This window comes from Coptis chinensis, chromosome 3 (assembly GCF_015680905.1).
Source record: "Coptis chinensis isolate HL-2020 chromosome 3, ASM1568090v1, whole genome shotgun sequence".
NCBI lineage: Eukaryota > Viridiplantae > Streptophyta > Magnoliopsida > Ranunculales > Ranunculaceae > Coptis > Coptis chinensis.
The window spans coordinates 40,074,667-40,097,491 of record NC_141458.1 but is presented as its reverse complement, the minus strand read 5'-3'; the positions used below and the strand labels follow the sequence as shown (position 1 = coordinate 40,097,491).

The following is a 22,825-nucleotide window of genomic DNA, read 5'->3' as shown; positions in this document are numbered from 1 at the left end:
CATAAATACTAAAATATGAAGGGATTTGTACCGAAATATTGAAGGTTAAAAGGAGGTTAGTTTATTTATATAATAAAGAGGGGTATTGAGATCCCAAAAACTACTTATTATTAGTAAGCAGTCCTACCGCCAAGTAATATAAATATAATAATAATTTGTTATTAAATTGGTATGTACTGACTGATTTATTATTATTTCAAGTGATGATGAGCAGGAGGAGTCGTATGGCCAATTTAGCTCTTGTTTTTCTCTTCACTACTTCACTGTACACGTCAGCAAGAGCTTCACACTCTTCGTTTGTTAAGAAAACTGTTTCGTCTCATCACATCGTTATCTTCTCCAAGTCTTATTGCCCGTAAGTTTTTTCACCTCATTAATTACTCAACATATTATATGTCCTCTTGTAATGTTGCAGTTGTAGTAGTAACTTGCAAACATTTTGTTTCATTGTTTAGTTTTTAGTTGTATTCACTATTTTGTTTTTGTAATTGTAAATAGGAATAAACTATTTGTAAACATTATCCAAATTAAAAAAAAAAAAAACTATTTCTCCTCAGCTCCTCTTTGGATTTCTGTTTTCCAACTTACGTTCAAAATCGGCTATAAGTCGTTAAAGATGCCAAAGAATTTGTATGCTTCCTTTGCTGTTCTACAGCCTTGCTCCAAGTACTTCCTAAAAAGAGAAGAACAATCATGAAACTGAAACTGTCTTCTCCAGTTGGAAATATTAAGTAAATCTTTAACAATTGCCATTTTAGTATTCACTTTGAACTTTTCTTCTCAGCTTCCTTCTCCACTGGATAACTGCTTTGTCTATCTATGAAGAATCCTACATCCTCCATTGAACAGCTGGGACCAGCTGTTTACTTACTTCCATCTGGAAGACAATTTCTTTGCAAACTTAGATCCAAAGTCCCTAGTTTCGAATCGTTGCCTCATTAGTAGAACTACATTTTGACCAACTTTCTTTTTCCTTTGCATTACCTGTGTTTCCCTTCTCCATTTTTAGGTATGTATACCTCGCAAAATAAATTGACACAACTGTCATTAGAAAAAGTGCACATCATAGCTGTTATTTTCTCTCTAGAGTTTATTTGATTATGAATAATAACTAGCGACAAGATTGTTTGATAATAAACATTCTCCAAGCACGTATGCAAAAGCTGAGTCGTTCCTTTCACCCTATGTGTTCCCTATCTATCTTTGTTACTGTGCAGGTACTGTAGGAGGGCAAAAGCTGTTTTCAAAGAGTTGAATCAGTCTCCGCATATCATTGAACTAGATGAGAGAGGTTCATACGATACTTCTTAGATGATAGCTGTAAAACAAGGTTCCGTTATAATTGTAATCCATGAATGCATGTTTAGTTTTTGCTTTTTGGTTTACCCCTTCATTACCATATATCAGCAATATCTGTAATTTATTCTAAAAGTTCTTAGAGCAATAAAATGAAAAGTGAAATGGCTAGAGCATTCTCAGAAGACAATTCCATAATAGGCATAATTTCTTATTTGACTTGGAATCCGGTGGACAGGCTGACAAAAAGGTTTATAGAAGAATCATTTCTCTTCTGACAGTCTTGTTACTCTTCATGAGCATCCCAGAAAAAATAAAATTTGATTAGATTGTCTTGGTGTAATACCTTTACTGATATGTGTATTTTTCCAGATGATGGATGGGATTTACAGGATGCCCTGAGTGAGGTTGTAGGGAGGCGTACAGTTCCTCAAGTGTTTGTCAACGGGAAACACATTGGTGGTTCAGACGGTATTCATTAGTCATTGTACTTTTGTTAATTATTCAATCAAATTCATATGTGTTTAACGATAAGATTCTACTTTAGACTAATCTATCATCCAATTGCAGATACTGTTGAAGCATTCGAAAGTGGCAAACTGGCTGAGCTCCTAGGTGTTGCAAAGAAGGATGATCTCTGAGACAAACATGAAAATAATTGCTGATTGCTGGAATATGTTTATGAACTATTCCATTTTCCATAACGCATTTATGATGGCTAGTGTTTGATTGGATTGCTCTATATTTATGCTGGAATGTTTTGCTACAGTTTCCATGTTCTTGAGATATTTGTGTTCTCTACTGAGTTTATTTTCCATTTTTCCGTTGAAGCAAAGTTTGGTGTAGAATATGTACGAGGTCTATTGTAAGCACTCGTGCTCCGTTATGTGGTAGTGTTTTCTATTAGTGTTTTGTTTGCAGATGTTTGTATCTCAAAATCGTCTAGAAACTAAGTAATGATGAGAAGTGCCTTAAGTTGAATGGAGGGTTGACCCGGCATGGAATACTGTTTAAGTACATGTAACATCATGGTATAGTGAGCAACTGAGCAGAGCCTCTTTGGTGTATGGGCCCAATGTTTACCTGCTGCATATTTTAATGGTCAGTTTGGGAAGGAAGAGTTACATGTAACCTGCAGTAGCAGAGTTGCGTAGAGATGCTATGCGTTCCTATTGGGATCGTTATTAGCATTCATGTACTCTGAAGAATATGAAAATACACCCCCATTTGGTTGCCCACCATATCATCTAACCTGTAAAAATGTCAATGTAAATTTATGCTAAAGTAGGGTGGATTTGAACAAAAGCAGATGTCTTGCAAGAAGATAGTTGAGTTTTCGCACCACTGAAAAACTAATTACAGAACAGATGCAAGTTCTGTGATAACTTTGCTGTCGGTTTCAAATTTGAAGATTTAGATCTTGGAATTTTGAAGTAGACACCAATTAACGCTGAGCTCATTTTACAGAGCAAACTGAGTAGGGTGTCGGTCTACAATAACAATCCGGGGAACTCAATGTTCCTTATGATTTATCTTTTGGAAACAGTTAAAAAGGTAATGCAAATCCATTACATCAGGTGCCTTGACAAGTAAACATACAATACATTGGCATAGAAAGAGTCGTACACCCATCTAAGACACTTCTTGTTCCTTATGATTTATCTTTTGGAAACAGTTAAAAAGGTAAAGCAAATCCATTACATCAGATGCCTTCACAAGTAAACATACATTACATTGGCATAGAAAGAGTCGTACACCCATCTAAGACACTTGTTACACAGTAACGTAGCTACACACCTACACTTTACACAGTAGCACCTGTTTACGGATCAAACTGCAAATATTGATGTTCATATTCCAGAGCATACATGCCAAGAAAACCAGACAAATTAAAGTGCACAGATGCCATCAGATCCAAGTATGAGATATTTGCTTTTGTTTCGGTGACCTACAACTTTAATGAAAACATATAAAATAAACTAGACAGTGAAGGGCAGGCGGTAACATCTACAAAGAGAGGATAGCTGCCACTAAAGAGAGGGAGGAGCAGATATCTGCTGCCATTTCCCTCAGCCGCATGCAGGAATCAAAAGTCTGTCTGGAGGACAGTACCTCTGAAAGGTCCATTTAACTGGAATATTTGCAAAAGTGCTAGTGAAGTTCAATGTCTTCTAGGAGATGACAGAGATGCCATGAGAAACAACTTATTCCAGCAAATAAATCAACTGTGGCATTAAAAGTGGCATGAATGACTAGTTGATGATTACTCTCACTTTAACAAGTTCCTGATCCAGCTGGCCTCAGAGTCCTCAAAGAGAGTCTGTCCTTGTTTAAATAAACCAACCTTAATTATGGTGGAAACATCCGCCTAACTGAATCTGTTGAGCTGAGACCCTGCATGCTTCAAAACTGATCCCCTGGAATAATCTCTTGTTGCAAGTGAGTGAAATGGTCTAGAATGTTACTCCTCGTATCATTAGTAAATCATCATTGTCTGCTTGTCCAGGTGACTTTTAAATAAGTTTCTTGCCATACTTCTCATCATACATCAGAAATTTTGAGTTACAAGTAAGCCAAATGTTCTCTTGCCCATGTCACGTGTTGTAAGCTGTGAATTCCGGGAACTGTAGATAATTCACTCACCCAACAGAGCATGGAGTATTCTGTATAGTAAGTAGTCAAGCAAAAAGAAAGTTATCTTCCTTACCTAAAAGTCAGTCAAAGGAATGAATACTTTCATCTTCATATCCTCTTTAAGCAAGTTAATGACTCCATCAAGCTTTCTTGATATCTGATGGAAGCCATCACCTGCATGAAATTCATGAACTTGATTCTCAACCTCAACCCAGCTACAACCAGGAGTCTTTGTGACACCCCTCTCTCTCATTAACCCTCTCATCCTCGCGGACTCATCCCACCTCTTTGAGTTGGCATATATCTTCGACGAGATCATATAGTTACCTGAATTCATAGGTTCCAATTCCAGCAGTAGGCACATTACCCGTTCACCAACCTCCACATTCCCAAAATTCTTGCATGAACCAAGTAATGCGCCTAATAGTATTGCATCAGGTTTTCCAGGCATCTCCTCAATGAAATCCAAAGCCTCACGCAAACGTCCTGCACGTCCTAAAAGATCAACCATACAAGAGTAGTGCTCGATCTTTGGGACCAATCCATATGTGTGTTGCATCATATAAAACCAATGACGGCCCTCATCAATCAATCCAGCATGCACACATGCAGAAAGCACACCAACAAAAGTTATGTCATTTGGGCAGATAGCTCCATCCTCCTCTAGCATGCACTTAAACAATGATATGGCCTCTTGGGCTCTCCCATGAAAAGCTAAGGCAGATATCATTGAATTCCAGGAGACAACATTTTTCTCGGGCATACCATTAAAGATTCTGAGTGCGTCATCTATTCTACCGCATTTAGCATACATATCGATCAAACCTGTCCCAACATATACATTGTGTTGTAAGCCTTTCTGCGATGCATATTCAGACACCCACTTCCCTAAATCAAGGGCTCCAATGGAGGCACTTGCGGATAATACACCAATAAGTGTAATCTTGTCTGGATCCAAGCCTGCCCTTCTCATGTCATGAAATAGCATGATTGCGCTGTTTGATGCCCCGTTTTGTGCATACCTGTTTTGGATCTGGAAAATTAAATACTCAAGTGTAAATTCCTAAAAGAAATTTGACAAAATTGAAATTTAAGTTTGTGTGATAACATCGGAGCCTATACTGCCATTTCTTTCCAAGTGTTGTGATACTGTCATGGCTCGGTGGCTACTGCAAGCATGTGGTTGCTCGGGGAGGTGGTCCCCTGAGCTCAGTGCAAAAGGCTTTTTTGGGCAAAATTTCTATACCATGAAAACCAGAATTCCAAAAAAAATTGGACCATGGAGTGGCCAAAATACCAGTGTCTCAAAAAAATCATAAATATCAACCACAATTCTGACAGATTTTGCGAACTTCCACGGCATTTTGTTTTATTCCCCTGATGCATATACTAAGTAAGTCTAGATGGAAAACCACATAGGAGTTTATTAATAACTTGAACGAACTCTTAATGGCTGTGTGGTAGAGGAGAGATAGACAAGAAGACCATTCAACACTTTCACCTGTATTTCTCCCCACCTTTAGATCAAAATTTTCACTCAATGCCCACCACCACCGGGTTCTCATATGTTGGTGAATAATCTGATCGGCAGGACTAAACATGAGAGTGTGTCAGAATTTATCACTCTTCTCTATCAAATTATTATCCATCAGGAATCTTATGGTAGAAATGGGCCAGAATTATGATCTACAAGTGGGGTACAACTGGAAATATAGTTGTTGTAAGATCTTGCCTATCTCCCCTCTACCAAAAAACCAGTAAGTTATGGCCCAAGTTATTAAACAAATACTATTTGATTTTCACGATCAAATATGAGGAATAAGATAGTTACAATTTTACCCTCGTACAATCGTCAAGTGAGAAGTAGTTACAAAATCTGTGTCTTGAGACTGACACCCTTGGCTACTCCATGCTGTAAGTAGCTTGAACGTCACAGCGAAACACTTGGAAATAAATAACAATATCACTGGACTCCAATCATTGTCACACAAATTAGAGTCCAATTTCAGAAAAAAATTGAGGAAATTTTACCTCGTGTATCTCAAAACTGGTAAAAGTAGTCAGATATTGGTCAAAACATACATTAAGTTGCCAATAATTGGTTCTCCAAAAACCGGGCAAGCTTTAAAAAGTGAGTACATTGTGTTTGGAGGGGGGTGACATGTCCCTCTTTATGCATGGGTACGTAATTTGTGCTTCCCAAACTAAACCTCAGCATACAAGGCACAAGTTGGTGATGCTCTAAAAGAGTTAATCACTACCCACCATTTAAATGTGTAATATCTGTTAAGTAATAATAAAAAGTGCAACGTCTGACACCAACTTAACATAATAGTCAGACGGTAGGAATACAACCATTCTTCTCTTCTTAGTGGCATTCACAATATTTCTCAAGGAAGTATCACTCTCTTGGCCTCTACACCAGTTCTTATAGAGCGTTAAACCTCTAGGCCGTTCTTCACAAAGACACGTAATATTTTATAAGCAAAGGTAGCACACGAACAATCCTCACTAATCTCTCCTACTTTCTCCAACATCTTTCTCTAGTTCACTCATTCATGCACAGTGCAATACAAACAAGTCAACCGAGAATGTGCTTTCTCCTATCAGTCTGGATATAAGGGTGTGAACAAGTATAAGAAGAAATCAAAACACGGACCAAACTAAGATGTTGATATCGAGTAACTTACCCGGTGATCATGGCATTCCAAGCAACCAAATATTTGTTTGGCAACCGATCGAAAACCCCCCTGGCTGATTCCAAATCCCCACATTTCCCATACATATCAATGAGTGCAGAACCTACAAACGAATTCAACTCGATCCCATTATCCACTACAAAACCCTCCACCCACTTACCAAAATCCAAATCCCCAAGATGACCACAAGCACCCAAAACACTAACCAAAGTCATCTCATCCGGCTGAAAACCCGCCACCCTCATCCTCTTAAACAGCCCAACCGCCTCCGCCGAAAAACCCATCTTAGAATAACCCGAAATCATGGAATTCCAAGAAACCAGATCTCTTTCACGAATATCATCAAACAGTACCCTAGCAAAACCCAATTCACCACACCTCGAATACATTGTAATCAAGGAATGTACAACATGAGAATACGAGTCGAACCCGAGTTTAATAATGAAAGAGTGAGCAGTTGTACCATGACTCAAAGAAGGAAGATTGGCACATGATATGAGTAAAAAAGGGAATGTGAAATTGTCTGGTTGAATGCCTGAAAACTTCATTTGGTAGTAAACTTGGAGAGCAAGGTTGAATTGGTGCCACGTGTTTGTAAGTCCACGTATCATGACATTGTAACAAAAGTCATTGGGTTGAGGAATGTTAGAAAAAAAGAGACAAGTGTAAGACAAGTCTTTAAGTTGTATTAGTTTAGTTAGAAGTAAATTGTTGTGTTTCTCAATAATTGAAGAAACTATCATTTGAGACTGGATTTGTTTTAATTTCTTGACGGAATCGCAACGCTTTAAGAGACTACTAATAAGGACTGCCATTTTCTACTTGTCAATTTTCATACATATATTTGAAGGGCTTCTATTTTGGGTCGGGCTTCGGGTCGTTTTTTTTTTTTTTTTATGGGTAAAAGTAAGCAGTATTTAAGGATTTTAAGTCCCTAGAAACTAAACAAAAGCTAGAAAGCTTGCAGAATGGGTATTACACCACCTTCCTTTTTCAAGGTTTTGATTGGTGATTTTCAGAACAAGCTGGTAAGACTATAATGAACTTCATTTACACCTTTATTACTACTTATGTATTGTGTTTACATTTTTCTCTATTTTGATAATTATTAATAACTCCAATCTTTTACATTGTAGTTTCTGCCAAAAGCTTTTATAATCAAGTACTTTGATGATGATAATGTGCCCATAAATTTCATTCTTAGAAGCTCTACTAGCAGATCATGGACAGTATCTGTTAAACAATTTGATGAGGGCGTGTTTCTGTGCAAAGAGTGGAGAAATTTTGTAAGCCATCATACTTTAGAATTGGGTGACATTTTAATTTTTAGATACAATGGTAATTCAGAGTTTATCTATAAGATATTTGGTAAAGACACATGTGAGAAGGAGGAACGTTTTGCTAAGAACCTTGATGAAAATGATTCACATTGTGCTGAGCAAGAACCTAGAAGAAAACAACCTGGTAAGTGTATTAATTATTGTAAAATTAATCTTGATCAATTCTTGTTTCGTGGCTATTATTCTCGTTAATGAAAAATGCGATAACCAGGAGTTGCTTGCTTCATGCAGAGTCTACAACTGCATTTACTTCAGAACATCCCTTCTGCAAAATTAATATGTGTTGCAGCTTCGTGAGCAGGAATTTTACTCTGGTGAGCACTTAACATATTGTGTGACATTTGCTTCAGTTTTGAAACTAAATACATCAGTAAGTGAAACAGTTCTTCCCAAGGATGGAGACACAAAAAATAATTATCTTTGCAGCTAATATTTGTACTCTCCTCAGTTTTTGTTAATCTAGTAACATAATGCGTATAATATACTTGCAGAATATACCTACTTCCTTTGCCAGAAAATATCTGAAAGATGCTCCTAAAGATAGAGATGTCACTCTTCGAACTTCACATGGTGGTCCATGGCATGCTCGTTATGCTGTTCGAACATTTCAGAAGGGAGTGCATCATTACAAGCTAATCATGGGGTGGAAGGCTTTTGCTTTAGATAATCACTTGAAAACTGGTGATGACTGTATCTTTGAGCTTGTTGATAGGAATCAAATTGAGTTCAAAGTTTCCATAGTTAGACATTAGCTGAACCGATGCATCAGTATTGTCCTGGAAGGATTTCGTGGTGCGCTTTAAGCTTCTTTTTCTGTTTAGTTGTTTGTTCTAGACTTATAAATATATAAATATTTCGGATTTGATCATATCACCATTTTGTTTGGCGCTTGTAATATGAGAATGCCTGTGAACACCTTGTTTAAAAGAGTTCAGGAATGCTGTATATCGTCCTTTGTAAATGCTCTTAACAGTTCCTCTTCTGCTTCCAGTTTTAAAGCTTTCCTTTCCCCTCTGGACACTCATCAAGAATAAAGGCATTTCCTAGTTGCTAGAAAAATGGTTCTGCTGTTGGTCATATTATCCAATCGCATTGCCACATGAAATGACCCAAATCTTACACTTTACAATAGTATATTTTGCAATAGACTATCAGATCTTTTTTTTTTTCCCATCGATTTCTAAGATATTACACATTGAAGTACATACCTCTCGTTATTTATCACTTGAAATAGGAAGTTCTGATGGTTAATATTCCAACTGGATTGATGTTTTCATGGTACCAGACTACCAGTGCATAAGGGGCCGGACTGATGTAGATCCAAGGATGCTAAAAAGAGACTTGGATCCAATATACAATTAAAAAGGGTACTTATGTTGAACTTTAATTGTATTCGTTTCCTAATCCGTCAACGAAAGAAATCTTAACGACACAGAAAGATGCCATGTGATATGATAGTAAAATAGAATTCATTGTATCAACCAGAGAAAAATTGGTCAGACTACCAGAGGTTTGTCTGCAACTGGGATCCTTTCTAGGTAACTAAAGTCAAAAAATCATCCAATTCAGACTTCGCAGTCCCAATGCAAAGTCTTTTTTTTTTCGGTAGTACCATGTGACTAACTATAGTCACCTAGTAAAGTACGTCACCATGCACAGGAAGGCGTTACAATGCTTTGACAGATGACAGACGTTCTAAGCTAGCGAGTTGTTCATCTTAGGAGAAACCATCCGTTTCCTTTCCTGCTTACTCCTTGATATACACTCCGACGTACAGTCCTTGACCTGGGTTTTGCATACAACCAAAACCCTCCAGAACTACAGCCCTTCTCTTTGTTGCTTTTATATTAGTACTACTAAGCTACTATACAATGGTTAGAATGCTAAGGAATGGAAGCAATAAGCGGCCTTCCTTCTTCAAGGTTTTGATTGGTGATGTTAGGAAGAAACTGGTAAGACTTCTTCATCAACACTATTTCCATATTTTATATTGTGAGTATAGAAATGTAGTTCTCCTTTGATAGCTATACTTGTTATGACTTGTTAGCTCTGTGTGTTCTCTGTTTTTTTTAATCTACTTGGAAATCTTTAATATTGAAAACTTTGAAGTGGGATTGGTATGTCATGTTATGATGAAAGAAATCATATATGTAAAGTGGTTGCTACGGTATATTTTGGGTGAGAACTCACACAAACACACCAATGATCTTGTTAGAGAGGTTAATAGAGAGTGAAGAGACTGTACCACCAATGGCTGCCTACGTATCCAAATTGTTCTCTGGAATTAAGTCTAAAAAATGCACGAAGTTCTTTGTTTGAAATGATTGTTGGGTATTTATAGGAATCTTATTGCTTAAAATACCCTTTCCTTATTTGATGAGATATTTCCCTTTTTGTATGAAATCTTTCCAAAAGCTTCATATAGAAAAAATCCCTTGACATATCTCCGGACTTGCTATATATAACTTGGGTGCCATATTAGTGGGCAGTGTCATTGCTTCAATAGAGGACATGCCCGAATGCCACACTAGTAGGCAAGCGGGACTGCCACAGTAGCGGGCAAGCAAGCCCGCCTCACTAGTAGGCAAGCGATGCCATAGTAGCGGGCAAGCAAGCGGGACTCCCATGGTAGTGGGCAAGCAAGCACGCCTCATTAGTGGGCGGCTCTTATAGTAGTACCCAATGATGGTTGTTCGTAGGGGTACAAGTACACTGATACATACACCGCCTCTCTTTTGCGGATGGAATTCGTTCCTTGCGGCAAAGAATAGACATCACATTACTGCAAAAAAATGAAACAGTGTGATTGAAATTTCTGCGATGCCATGTGAATAACTTAGTTAAGGTTAACTTAATTTAGAATGCTTTGTAATTGTGAGATCGGCTGACCTAGCGGGTAACTCGGATCCAGTAAAGTCAGTGACTTTGACCATGTGCAATTAATTACATTAGTAAGGGTAATTTAGTAAATGACGGTATATGGTTGCTAATTGGACCCATGGAAATAAAGATGACGGCAAATCAAATTAGGGAACATGCGCCTCACACTAATAAGCTTGATAAGTGCTTGTTTAACTAAGAAGGAATTAATCTTAAAAAAAAAATTGTGACCGTAAAAGAAGGTGTGTCGAGGATCGGTTGGGGTTTGCAAACATAGAGTTGAGATGTGGGTACTTGCAAGCTTTGGCCTTTTGATATAGAAAGAGATATTCATGAAAATAGAAAAAAAAATCTATCGACCTTTGAATTGGGAGATCGAATCGTGGTTACCTGCCTATAAGAAGGTAATGTTATTTTGTACTTGTTGAATATTAAGTGCTACCCGTTCCAAGTATTTAAGGTTTCGTATACCTCAGGGCGATATGGTGAATGGGAAAGAAAACGATGGTGAGATGAAGGCTAAAGTTGGTGGCAATATCGCGGTGGATGATGACGAGTCTCGCTGGCGAGACGTTGCAACGCAGATGGATAGAGCGTATAGCCTTACTAACAAATTAAACAAATTTGCTTGTATTTGCTCGTAGTACGACCTCTGATGAACTGACAAGAATGTTCCGCTTGAAGAACTTCTGCATTGAGCAGCTTTCGGAATATAACAAAGGACACCCGGTGAAGGAGGGGGAATTAGTGGTGACTTTTGCACAGCTGGAGTATGGGTTGATGATACCTCTTGACAAGGAGGTGTCTCGAGTTCTATCTGTGTGGCACATTCCACCGATTCAAGTGTCTATGTCGTTATGGTTGGTCTTTGAGAGGGCACGCGCGTTGGCCGAAGTATATCGGTGTCCCTTCAGGGCAGATGAATTACTGCTCTTGGTACGGCCGCAATGCTATATAGAAGAAGATGGGTCCTTAATGTTTCATGTGGAATGGGCATATCCAGAGATGAAGTTTAAAGGATTACCGAAGGGATACCGAAACTGGGATAAGTACTGTTTCTTAGTATGTGGAAATTGGAACCCTTATGCAACCCGTGTCCCGAATAGGATTATAGGTATGGAACACGTAGACACCCAATTTTTGCACCCCAGGCATAATTCATTCACAATTTTGCCTTGAATTAAATATGATAATATAAGGTGATTTGCTTTCTAGAGTCTTTATTTCTACATCAATCTTCTTTCTTTTCATCTTCTTTTAGCGTCTTTAGACTCTCCTCATCATGTTCTAGCTATGGCTGAAGTTTCGTTGCTTTCTGAGTTTTGAGCTAAAAATGACCAAAATGCCCTTATAACCTTTTGGAGCCCAAATCTCGTTTTTTCCACTCTTTCTTTGGATGAGATTATTTCATATTTGAATTCCTCTTGAAAAATCCTTTGAGCTGAGTACAAACTTGCCTAGGTTCCTTTTGGATTTCAGAAACCCTAATCTTGCCCTATCCCGTTTCAGCCCGTTGTGCGCACTGTTGAGTGCAACGATTTTTTGGGGTAAGATTTCGACCCAAGGGTATTTTTAAGAGTTCATGGGCCTTCCTAATGGATTCATGAACAACTTTTGTGAAGAAGAGTTTGCCTAATTTTGATCCGGTCAAAAGGGATTTGCAACATTGAAAATATGATCAAAATGGGCTTTTTTGTGGATTTTGGACCCGTGCTCATGGGCTGTGGATCCAGCTCGAGTTGGACCTTTTCATTAGGGTTTCTATCCCATTTTAAAGCCTCCAAAAAACCTAGAGAACCTTCCTTAATTGTTTGATTTGATCCCAAAATCAATAATATTATAGAGAATATGCCATTTTGGAGCCATGTTTGGAAACCCTGGATTATGGACTCATTGAGGACGTGTAGGGGTTATTTTTTGCCCTAATCCATCTAAAAAATCCAAAAACCAAGGGTTAAGATCGCACCCCTTATCCCACCTCTTAAATCAAGGGCCAGATTTAGGAGGTGCAACCAAAAAGATATCAAGCCATTGGATTTTTCTTAATCAATACTCAGCCATTGGATCAAACTCATTACCATATTTGAATCCATCCCAAAAAGCTATAAATATGGGTCTCATTTACCCACAAAAAAACATCTGGAGCTAGGAATTCGGAGTTAATAATCTGGACCTAGCTATTCAGAGCTAATAGCCTAGTAGTTTTTTTTTCTTGAGTATTTTTTTTTTCTTTTCTAGTTCATCATTCTAGAGTAGAATTTCTTTAGTTTAATCTGGAATTGAAGGTAAAATTTTGACTTTGAGGTTTTTATAATGAAGTTCTTCGTGTTCTTCGTCTTTAGCCTCCTTTTCCCCTCTTTCGATCTTGAGTAGAAACTTCTTTTCACCAAAAGTTGTTTTTTTTCTCAAATCACCTGTTTCAATCCAAAAATCACAGTTGTCAATTCTAGATCAAGTTTATCATCATCATTCATCAACAATCAATCAATTTACAATCAAGTATGAGACAACATTCAAAACAAGGTGACATCTTTCTTTTCTCTTTTATTTCATTTAGCATTGCATATTAGGTTTTTTTTTTTTTTTTTTTAGCATATAGTTATTAGTTTTTAAATAATTTAGTGAAGATCATCCAACTTGGTAGATTAATTTTTCAATCTTTCTTCGTTCGCCTATCTTAATACATTACACCTCAATAGAAGTAAAATTTGGTTTTACCAGCGAAATGTAGTGCCTAACACCTTCCCACATCGTACCTTGACTCCCGAACCCAATCATCATCTAGTTTCGAGGGCTAGTCCTTTACATAGGTTTTACTCAACTTTTCCTTAATAAAGTTAGTGATGACTCTAAAATCAATTGCATAGACCTAGGTACACATTTTTGTGCGTACAGAACACGAAGGGTGCACCTGCACAATCACTATCTTGTGAATTATCTATATACTCTTGTTACTAACGTTTTTGTTTTTAGGTGATTAGCCAAATATCACAAACTTTGACGTGAGCAGCGAAGCTTTGGAGCATCTCAGATTTTACTTTAGCATGGACATGGACGAGAACATCTGGGGCTTGTCATGGCCTAACGAAGTGGTTCGTAACTGCCATTATATTGAAGAAAAACACTGTGGACATGCCCTTGATGTTCCCAAGTGTCCATATGGGTCGTGACGACAGGCTCCCCGACAACAAGTAACCATGTTAGAAGCTCAACAAGTTAGTGATGAGCAGCGTGACAATGAGCAGAGGCCCCTTGTAACTGCGTCTCCCATTTTAGAAGCTAGCTTGAAAACGCATAAGAGAAAAATAACAAATGAAGCTGCTAATGATGGCGTTGAATAATTGAAAGCTCTTGAAGTACTCCCTAAATCTACCACTTCAATGGAGAGGCGGAGTAAGCGCAAAGCGAACAAAGACTTTAACGGGACTCACTGACCAGAAACTATAGTTGCTAATAAGAGTGTGGAGGTTGGTGTGAAAGAAGTTACCTGGGCTGAAGGTACTCCAGATGATGGGCGTTGGTTGCCTCTTGTTCCTTTGAATAATTAAGGTATAGGGAGTAATATGCTTGTAATTGAAAAAGACTCTAAAATTATCCGGGGACAACCTCAGTCTATGGAGATTGAGCAAAAGTCAGCCGCCCCTAATGGTGCTATGGAAGAAAGAACTATGCGTGATACAACGAGTGTGTCCATGCCTGTTGGAGATATTACCTTAGTTGAACCATCAGAACTTGTCTCGACAGTTTTTCTTGATGACGAGGTGATAGAGGCGTTAAGGCCTCATGCCGACATAGATTTTTCTGCTAAAATGGTCGAGGAGTATATGCATAACTGATAAGAGCCCAAAACTGTAGTTTTAACCCTGTAACAGTCATACTTTTAGACCAATTATGTGAGTAATAATTAAGAGTTAACACTGATTACGTGTTTTTATGCATTTCAGGTTTCAAAGTCCATTATGTGTAGAAATGTGCCACTTTAGCGAGATAAAGGAGCAAAGGTCGATTACTAAGGAGTTCCATGATTAAAGGCCAAGATTCAAGAAGACAAAGCCTTTCTAAAGCCCAGTCAAAAGCTGAAAAGTCGACGCTGGCGTAAATAAAGAAGACAAGTCGTCGAGAACTTCCGAAGGCCGTATCTTTAGACTCAGACCTTGGAATGGGGCCTACCTTATGTCAAAACGACCAGCTCGGAAAGAGCTTTCCAATGGTCTAAGCCTTGATCCAATCAGAGGAGCAAAAGTGGACGAAAAGTATGTTGAAGCCAACTGCAGCTGAAGAGGCCTTTTTGGACTGAAAGAATTGGGTTTTGGGCCTGATTCTCTAGCCCAAAACATGGTTCCAAGCCCATGAACGATTTTTGGATCTGAAAGTATAAAAACCAAAGATGAACTCTTTGTTAATGGTAGCTAGTTAGACCTAAAACTATATAGAACTCTAGATCTAGTTTTCAGTAGAGTAATTAAGTTTAAGTTCCATTTCCAATTCTTGTTTTAGATTAAGTCTTTGAATCATTGTTCTTGATTGATTAGATAAATAAAATAGTTATTTCTGTCAATTTCAATTTTTGTTATGTCAATTTATAGATCTAGTTTTAATTCTTGTTGATTATCATTTCGTAGTTTAAGTAGATTGAAGCATTGTTAGTTAAATTAGTTAAGTTAGAATTTTAATATGATGAGTAGTTATAATTCAATGGAAATGATGGGTTGATTGTTTTAAGGCTAAAACCTCCATTAGAGGGGTTGATGAAGCTTTGATGAAAACTTAGTAGTATAGTGTAGAAGCATTGTAGAATCTATTCCACTCTAGAAGGTCGTGATTTGCCATGAGAATGGGTGGACGACCTCACATGCTAGTTAGTATTTTGTAGAAATGCCATGAACACTAGGGATTAGAACTCGAAATTCTTGCCGTAAGAACGTAAGAATCGAGATACAAGAATCTATGCTAGGTTATTAAGTTGGATTCGAGGTGGATTCAATTCCCCTCTAATCCTTTATCTAGATTAAAAAACAATCATATTTCCATAGCATTCGTGATTTAAATTCAACATAATCAATTTCATATTGTATCGTAGTATAACACCCTTCGTAAATCTCTCATTAGACTTAAGACCGATTAATTAGATTAGAAAACATTCCATGCTAGAGAACTAGGAGTGGAACGAATTTGTTACTCCACTCTATTTCGATAGAATTGAGAGTAGAAACTTTGATAAATATAGACACGTAAATAGTTTTAGTTTACTTACGTTTTGAGTTTCATTGTTCATTTCGTAGGTAAACTACCAATTTTATGTTTATCAAATGGCTACGCCAATTTTAGTTTCACTTTAGCATTGTTTTCATAGTATAATTAGTCATTTTTAAGTCCCATTAAACCCACCCACCCTTGTTTGATTCATATTGTGGTTGTCCGTTTTGCTTGAAAAGTTCCGCAAAATATACACGCGATCAAGACGCCTATCCGGAGCGCGATCGACCGCTCTATCCGAAAGCAATTCCTGCAAAAAAGCTGGAACCTTGAGCGACCAGCCTAAAACACTGGAATTTCAAGTTACACGGAGCGACACGCCCTAAGTGCGCCTCCCAGCTCTAAACTAAATTTTTTTTCAGATTTCTACAGGTTTGTTTCGAACTTCGATTTTTTAGTTTTTCAGTGTTCTAACTTGTTATTTACACTGAACACGCGTAAACAAGACGCTATTCATAAGCGAAGCAAGGACGCTATCAGGTATTCCTTTCTTCCATACCTCGCATCTCCAGTTAGAGGTTTATACTAAAATATCAAGATTGTTTGGAGTGTTGTCGTGTTTAGACTTAGACTTGCATGAGATTAAGGTCTGGTCGGAGAAAAACACCGAACGTAATTAACCGTCAGCATCAACAAACAAATCTATCGAGTATACCAATCACTACACCTCTAGCTACTATTCCACCAACCACACCTGACATAATGGCTGAAGAAAGAGAGACTCCTCTCTCCGATTTTACAAAGCCTTGGCGATAGCCCCAAATCTTGCATCGTTCTAGCGGAGACCTAGTGGGGATTTTCGAATTCCCCCAAACATATTTAATTTGTTACCCGTTTTCCATGGTTTAGACCATGAAAAACCTTATCAACACATGCGTAGGATTGAACAAGTCCTTACAACATTCCATCATCCTACGGTTGGTACGAACAAATTAAACCGAGGGTATTTTCTCTTCACCTTAGCCCGATAAGGCGTCTTGGTAAGCTGGTTAACTCGCCTGCCTAACTCTGTGGACTCGTGGGCTAAACTTGTTCAGCTGTTTATGGAACATTTTTACCCATCCCTAAAGAAGGATGAGATGCTTTCCAAGATTCATTTTTTCCGACAAAATCCTCATGAATCATTTTCTGAGGCTTGGAATCGTTTCACCGATCTGCTTATAGAGTGTCCACACTATAACCTAGCAAAAGACATGTTAGTTCGTGCCTTTTTCAAAGGACTTCAACATCACCATAAAGAAGTCCTTGACATAATGAATGGGGTAGTTTCCTAAGTAAAGGAGCCTGAGGCTTACAAATTTTTAGAAGATCAAACTAAACGTAATAACAATTGGGGGTAGTGATGATATCCCCGCCTGCTAGTTCTTCTTCAACAGCTAAGGCCGCAGGTATGTTTGAGATGAAACCCGATCTAGAACTTAAAAATTTAATATCGAATCTCTAACTAAAAGGTTGAGGCTATTTACGTGCAACAAAAGCCTATTCCCCGCCATGAATGTTAACTCCAACCCATGTAATGTTTGTTTGAGTCCCGAAAGCACCCTGAATCCTATTGTCCTCGCCTATGAACAACAACAATTAGAGCAAGACAATGTTTGCTCCATTAATAGCTATCCTATTCCTAATGCCCCATGGAGACAACATCCCAACTTTAGTTGGCGAAACAATCAACAAGTTTCACCTCTAGGGTTTAATAACCAAAATGTTAGGCAAGCAAATAACTATAATCAAGCTCCACCTAGGCAAGGACAGGGACAAAGTCAGGGAAATTATAATAATTATAACAACCAAGCGCAACCACGACAAGGTTTAGCACAAGGTCAGGGTAATTATAATAGTTATAATGCCAATAGAGGTATCGTTCCGGTTAACAATAGTAACTATCACAACCCACCCATAAATAATCAACGTGAGATAGTTCCAGTCGCACCACCTGTGACTACTACACCATCACATCCGGATCGTATAGACGCCTTTATACAGGTTACCCAACAACTTTTCCAATCAATGACTCAATCAAACCAACAGATCTTACAATCCATAAATCAGGGCATACAACAATTAGCCCAAGAGAAAGCCCAACCAAAAGGCGTGTTTCCGGACAAAAGCGATACCAAACCCTAAAAACAAAAAAACACACCTTTGAGGTAAACGGTAATACTAGTAATCTTGAAACTACAATCATAGGTGACCTTAATGCCATAACCACTCTCCGCTCTGGAAGAGTGGTTGATAACACAGTAACTATGCCTATAGTTACCCCATCAGTACTCCCTACACCGGATATCGAACTAAATACCGCAGTAGAAACTGAAGAGCCTACCACTGTAGAGGTACCAGTTAAATAACAAACTAAGAAACAGAAAGCCAAGGTAACACATCAAGTCGAGCCATACGCTAAATATAGAGCGAAACCACCATTCCCTCAAAAGTTAGCCATGCTAACCAGGGATACAAACTTTGAGGAGATTAGGAACGTTTTCAAGAATCTAACGATAAACCTTCTTTTCTTGAAGCTATTAAAAAGCTCCCTAACCACGCTAAGTTTCTTAAAGAGTTGTGCACTACTAGGCGTAAGACCAACATACCTAAAGACGCCTTTCTAACTGAACAGCTCCCAACTTTATCCGAAAATAATGGAATTGTTAAATATAAGGACCCTGGTCGTCTTACTGTAAAATGCACCTTAGGAGATTCCCACACGACGACCGCTTTATTAGACACGGGGGCGAGTGTTAACTTACTCCCCGTATTATTTGTATAAACAAATAGGTCTACAGGAAATGCAACCTACAAAAATAACGCGTTGCAATTAGCGGACGTGTCAATTAAGTATCCTAAAGGTGTAGTGGAAAATGTGCTTGTTAAGGTTCGTAGATTTTTACTATCCCGCTGATTTTGTTATCCTCAATACGTAAGTCGCTAATGACTCAGACCCGATCCTCTTAGGCCCCCTTCTTGGCAACCGCCAAACGACTTATAAATTGCCGCGATGGTAAGATGTCCTTATCTTTTTTGGCCATCTTACAGTTGAGGTAAATGTTTTTAAAATGATGAAACAGTTACCAGATTCGTCTATAGATGGGGAGGTTAGCATGATCGAGAGCTTAGCTCAAGATTATTTTAACAACACGTTTCCCGAAAACAATATGTACAAATTCCTTTCTTTTGGAATTTCAGATTTTGTAAATGACTCATACTTAGAGGAAGTCAACACCATCCTTGAGTCCACACCAATTGTAGACCCTTCGGTTGCTCCATATACTGAGTATGAAGACTTGCTACCTAAGCAAGTATTCATTATGCAAAATGAGGACCCCGACGAAACATCTATTGATTTTCCTTCCACCCCAGTGCTTAAACCTCTTCCCCCGGAGTTAAAATATATTCAACTTGATCCGGATGGTAGTCATCCGGTAATTATATTTTCTCTGTTATCTAAGAATGAAGAGACACGTTTAATCCGGGTGATTAGGGAACATCGGTCGGCGATTGGTTGGTCCCTAGCCGACATTAAGGGAATTGACCCTAATGTTTGCACTCATCGTATCCATTTGGAGGATAACGCGAAGACTTCTCGTGAACCTCAGCATCGCTTGAACCCTGCCATGAAAGAGGTGGTTAGGGAAGAAGTCTTATGCTTACTCGATGCGGGTATCATATACCCAATCTTTGATAGCGAATGGGTAAGCCCCATTCATGTAGTTCCTAAGAAATCGGGAGTTACCATGGTTCGTAACGGAAAGGGTGGCTATGTTGTCACACAAGGTCCTATGAAATGGAGGATCTATATTGATTACAGACGCTTTAAATGCTATGACACGAAAAGGATCACTTTCCTTTACCTTTTATAGATCAAATGCTCGAACCCTAAGCTGGTCATGCTTTTTATTGTTTTCGGATGGCTACTCGTGCTATTTTCAGATTATTATTGATATTAATGACCAAGAAAAGACCACCTTCACATGTCCCTTTGGAACATATGCCTATAAACGAATGCCTTTTGGCCTTTGTAATGCTCCTGGTACCTTCTAGCGGTGTATGCTTCATATATTTAGTGACATGGTAGAGTGCTTTATGGAAGTTTTCATGGATGATTTTTCTATCTATGGAGACTCCTTCACGCATCGCTTTGTCTAACCTGTCTAAGGTTTTGACACGTGGTCGCGAAGAAAAGAGCCTCGTTTTAAACTAGGAAAAGTGTCATTTCATGGTGAAAAAGGGCATAGTACTAGGTCACATCGTATCTAGTGATGGCAAAGAAGTAGATAAGGCCAAACTAGATAAGATAGCGACCCTACCTAAACCATGGACTGTCCGTGATATTAGGGCCTTTCTAGGCCATGCAGGTTTTTATAGGCGGTTTATTAAAGACTTCTCGAAAATAGCTAGGCCTTTAACTAATCTACTTTTGAAAGATGCAATCTTTGATTTTAATTTTAACTGTACCGCAGGCTTTTGAAACTTTAAAAGTCGCTCTAACCTCTCTCACCCAATTATACAGCCTCCCCGATTGGTCTAAACCTTTCAACTCATGTGTGATGCTAGTGACTATGCAGTTGGTGCAGTCTTGGGACAAAAACTAGATAATAAGTCCACTGTTATTTATTATGCTAGTAAAACCTTAAACATTGCTCAACGAAATTATTCAACTACCGAAAAAGAATTATTCTTAGCTGTCATTTATGCTTTAGATAAGTTTCGTCATTATTTGGTTGGTTCTAAAACTTTAGTTTACACGGACCATGCAGCACCCTTAAGTACCTTCTTGCAAAGAAGGATGCTAAGCAGATTAATTCGATGGATCCTTCTCTCCGCAAGAGTTCACATTAGAAATAAAGGACAAAAAGAGGGTCGAAAACGAAGTTGCCGACCACTTATCTAGACTCACAAACGACGATCGAGTGATTCCGAGTCCATACCGGACTCTTTTCCGATGAGCATCAGATAATTTTTTCAAAGACCATGGTATGTTGACATTGTAAATTATTTAGCGAATGATGTTATGCCTTATAATTGGTCAAGAAATGAACGTAAGAAGTTCTTGGCCGAGTTTAGTTATACTACCGGGATGAGCCATACCTTTTAAATATTGTGGCGGATCAGATTATTCGTCGTTGTATTCCCCAGTGGGAATATAATGAAGTCCTATCGTTCTGCCATGACAAAGAGTGTGGTGGCCATTTTAGTGGGATGAAAATAGCCGCTAAAGTTCTTCAATGTGGATTTTATTGGCCTACCCTTTTTAAGGATGCCCAAGTGCATTGCAAGACGTGTATTCGTTGCCAACAACTTGGGCGAATCACGAAACGTAATATGATGCCATTAAATCCAATCTTGATAGTAGAAATTTTTGACATTTGGGGCATTGATTTCATGGGTCCCTTCCTTGTTTCCCACGGTTTCATTTATATTCTAGTTGCCGTGGACTACGTGTCTAAATGGATAGAGGCCCTAGCTTGCCGTAGCAATGACCATAAGACCGTTGTATTTTTTATTAAAGAATATATTTTCTGTCGGTTTGGCATTCCTAAAGCCATCATTAGTGATGGTGGAACACATTTTTGCAACAGAGTTGTTGCATCCCTAGTGAAAAAGTATGGAGTTACACACTGAAAAAGTATGGAGTTACACACAAAGTAGTAAGTCCTTATCATCCACAAACTAGCGGACAAGTAGAAGTTTCTAATAGGGAAATCAAAAAGATTTTAGAAACAACTGTAAACCCCGATAGGAAAGATCGGGTCGGTCGTTGCCTATCGGATGCCTTATGGGCGATAAAACTGCTTTCAAAACTCCTATAGGTATGTCTCCCTTTAGACTTGTATTTGGGAAACCATGTCATTTGCCCATTGAATTAGAGCACCGCGCTCGTGGGCTATAAAAAGCCTTAACTTCAATATTGATGAGGCAGGTGTCAAACGAAATTGCAATTGAATGAGCTTGAAGAAATCCGTGAAATTATTCTTACGATCTCGCTGGGCGGATTATAAAGCTAACATGAAACATGTTCATGATAAGCAAATCTTGCGCAAAGAGTTTGTGGTTGGTCAAAAGGTCTTGCTTTACAACTCCCGCCTACATATTTTCCGTGGAAACTAAAACCCGTTGGTCCGGTCCTTTTCTAAGTTATCAAGTCACCCCTTACGGGGCAATCACCTTGGTAAATCCCAATGACAACAGTACCTTTCAAGTTAATGGTCAACGGTTAAAACATTTTCACGAACTTCGTCCCCCTCGATGTAGAGGGAAGTCCTTTTACGGACCCCCGCCTATGAGGATTGACCGTTGTCATTGGTATACTTCCTTTCACTTCCATATAGTGGTAAGTGCACCATTCAGGTAACCGGGCCCTCCTTATGGAGTGTGTGGTTGTAAGTACCGGAACCTAAGTCCACGGTTAACATAATTCACGTTTTCCACTTTTGCATGTTTCTCGGTTTTGGAGTCATGTTCCTCTATAGGGTGAATTATGTATTTATTGTTTTTCGTTTTTCTTATAATAAACTAAAAAAAAATAAAAAATAAAAAAAAAATAAATAAATAAATAATGATAAAAAAATTCTTAATCATAGAAATAGTAATCCAACAAGTCTTGGGAATCTGACTTTAAACGACCCACGTTAGAACAAATTTTGTGTTTAAAAATTTGTTTGGGGGTGGGCAATCGGTCTTTCCATCTGGATTGTTCGAACTTTCCATTTGTGTTGCTTAGGCCCA

At 38.4% G+C, this 22,825-nt stretch overlaps 3 protein-coding genes across 6 annotated transcripts; 2 read left to right on the top strand and 1 right to left on the bottom strand.

The window, feature by feature from the left end:
* The first annotated feature begins 32 nt into the window (after positions 1–32).
* Positions 33–2,216, top strand: LOC147509591 (Glutaredoxin family protein). Of its 3 annotated transcripts, none has more exons than XM_086601886.1 (5): positions 33–113; positions 202–355; positions 1,218–1,291; positions 1,669–1,767; positions 1,867–2,216. In XM_086601886.1, coding segments are annotated over exons 1-5 (399 nt in total). In that variant the 5' UTR covers positions 33–112; the 3' UTR covers positions 1,938–2,216. The 3 variants fall into 3 exon arrangements, with proteins under 3 accessions (XP_086458012.1, XP_086458013.1, XP_086458011.1); XM_086601887.1 differs by having other exon boundaries at positions 34–55; XM_086601885.1 differs by lacking the exon at positions 33–113 and having other exon boundaries at positions 150–355.
* A 685-nt stretch (positions 2,217–2,901) lies between these two features.
* LOC147509590 (Pentatricopeptide repeat (PPR-like) superfamily protein) lies at positions 2,902–7,533 on the bottom strand. The gene is made up of 2 exons (XM_086601881.1): positions 6,621–7,533; positions 2,902–4,952 (listed from the first exon to the last, which is right to left on the bottom strand). The coding sequence occupies exons 1-2, from the start codon at positions 7,442–7,444 to the stop codon at positions 4,004–4,006; spliced, it is 1,773 nt and encodes a 590-aa protein (XP_086458007.1). The 5' UTR covers positions 7,445–7,533; the 3' UTR covers positions 2,902–4,003.
* LOC147509589 (B3 domain-containing protein REM9-like) lies at positions 7,477–8,940 on the top strand. 2 transcript variants are annotated; one of them, XM_086601883.1, is made up of 5 exons: positions 7,477–7,657; positions 7,766–7,915; positions 7,991–8,093; positions 8,201–8,283; positions 8,461–8,940. In XM_086601883.1, exons 1-5 carry the CDS (start codon positions 7,598–7,600, stop codon positions 8,719–8,721), a joined length of 657 nt encoding a protein of 218 aa, XP_086458009.1. In that variant the 5' UTR covers positions 7,477–7,597; the 3' UTR covers positions 8,722–8,940. The 2 variants fall into 2 exon arrangements, with proteins under 2 accessions (XP_086458009.1, XP_086458008.1); XM_086601882.1 differs by having other exon boundaries at positions 7,480–7,657; positions 7,766–8,093.
* The last annotated feature ends 13,885 nt before the right edge of the window (positions 8,941–22,825 follow it).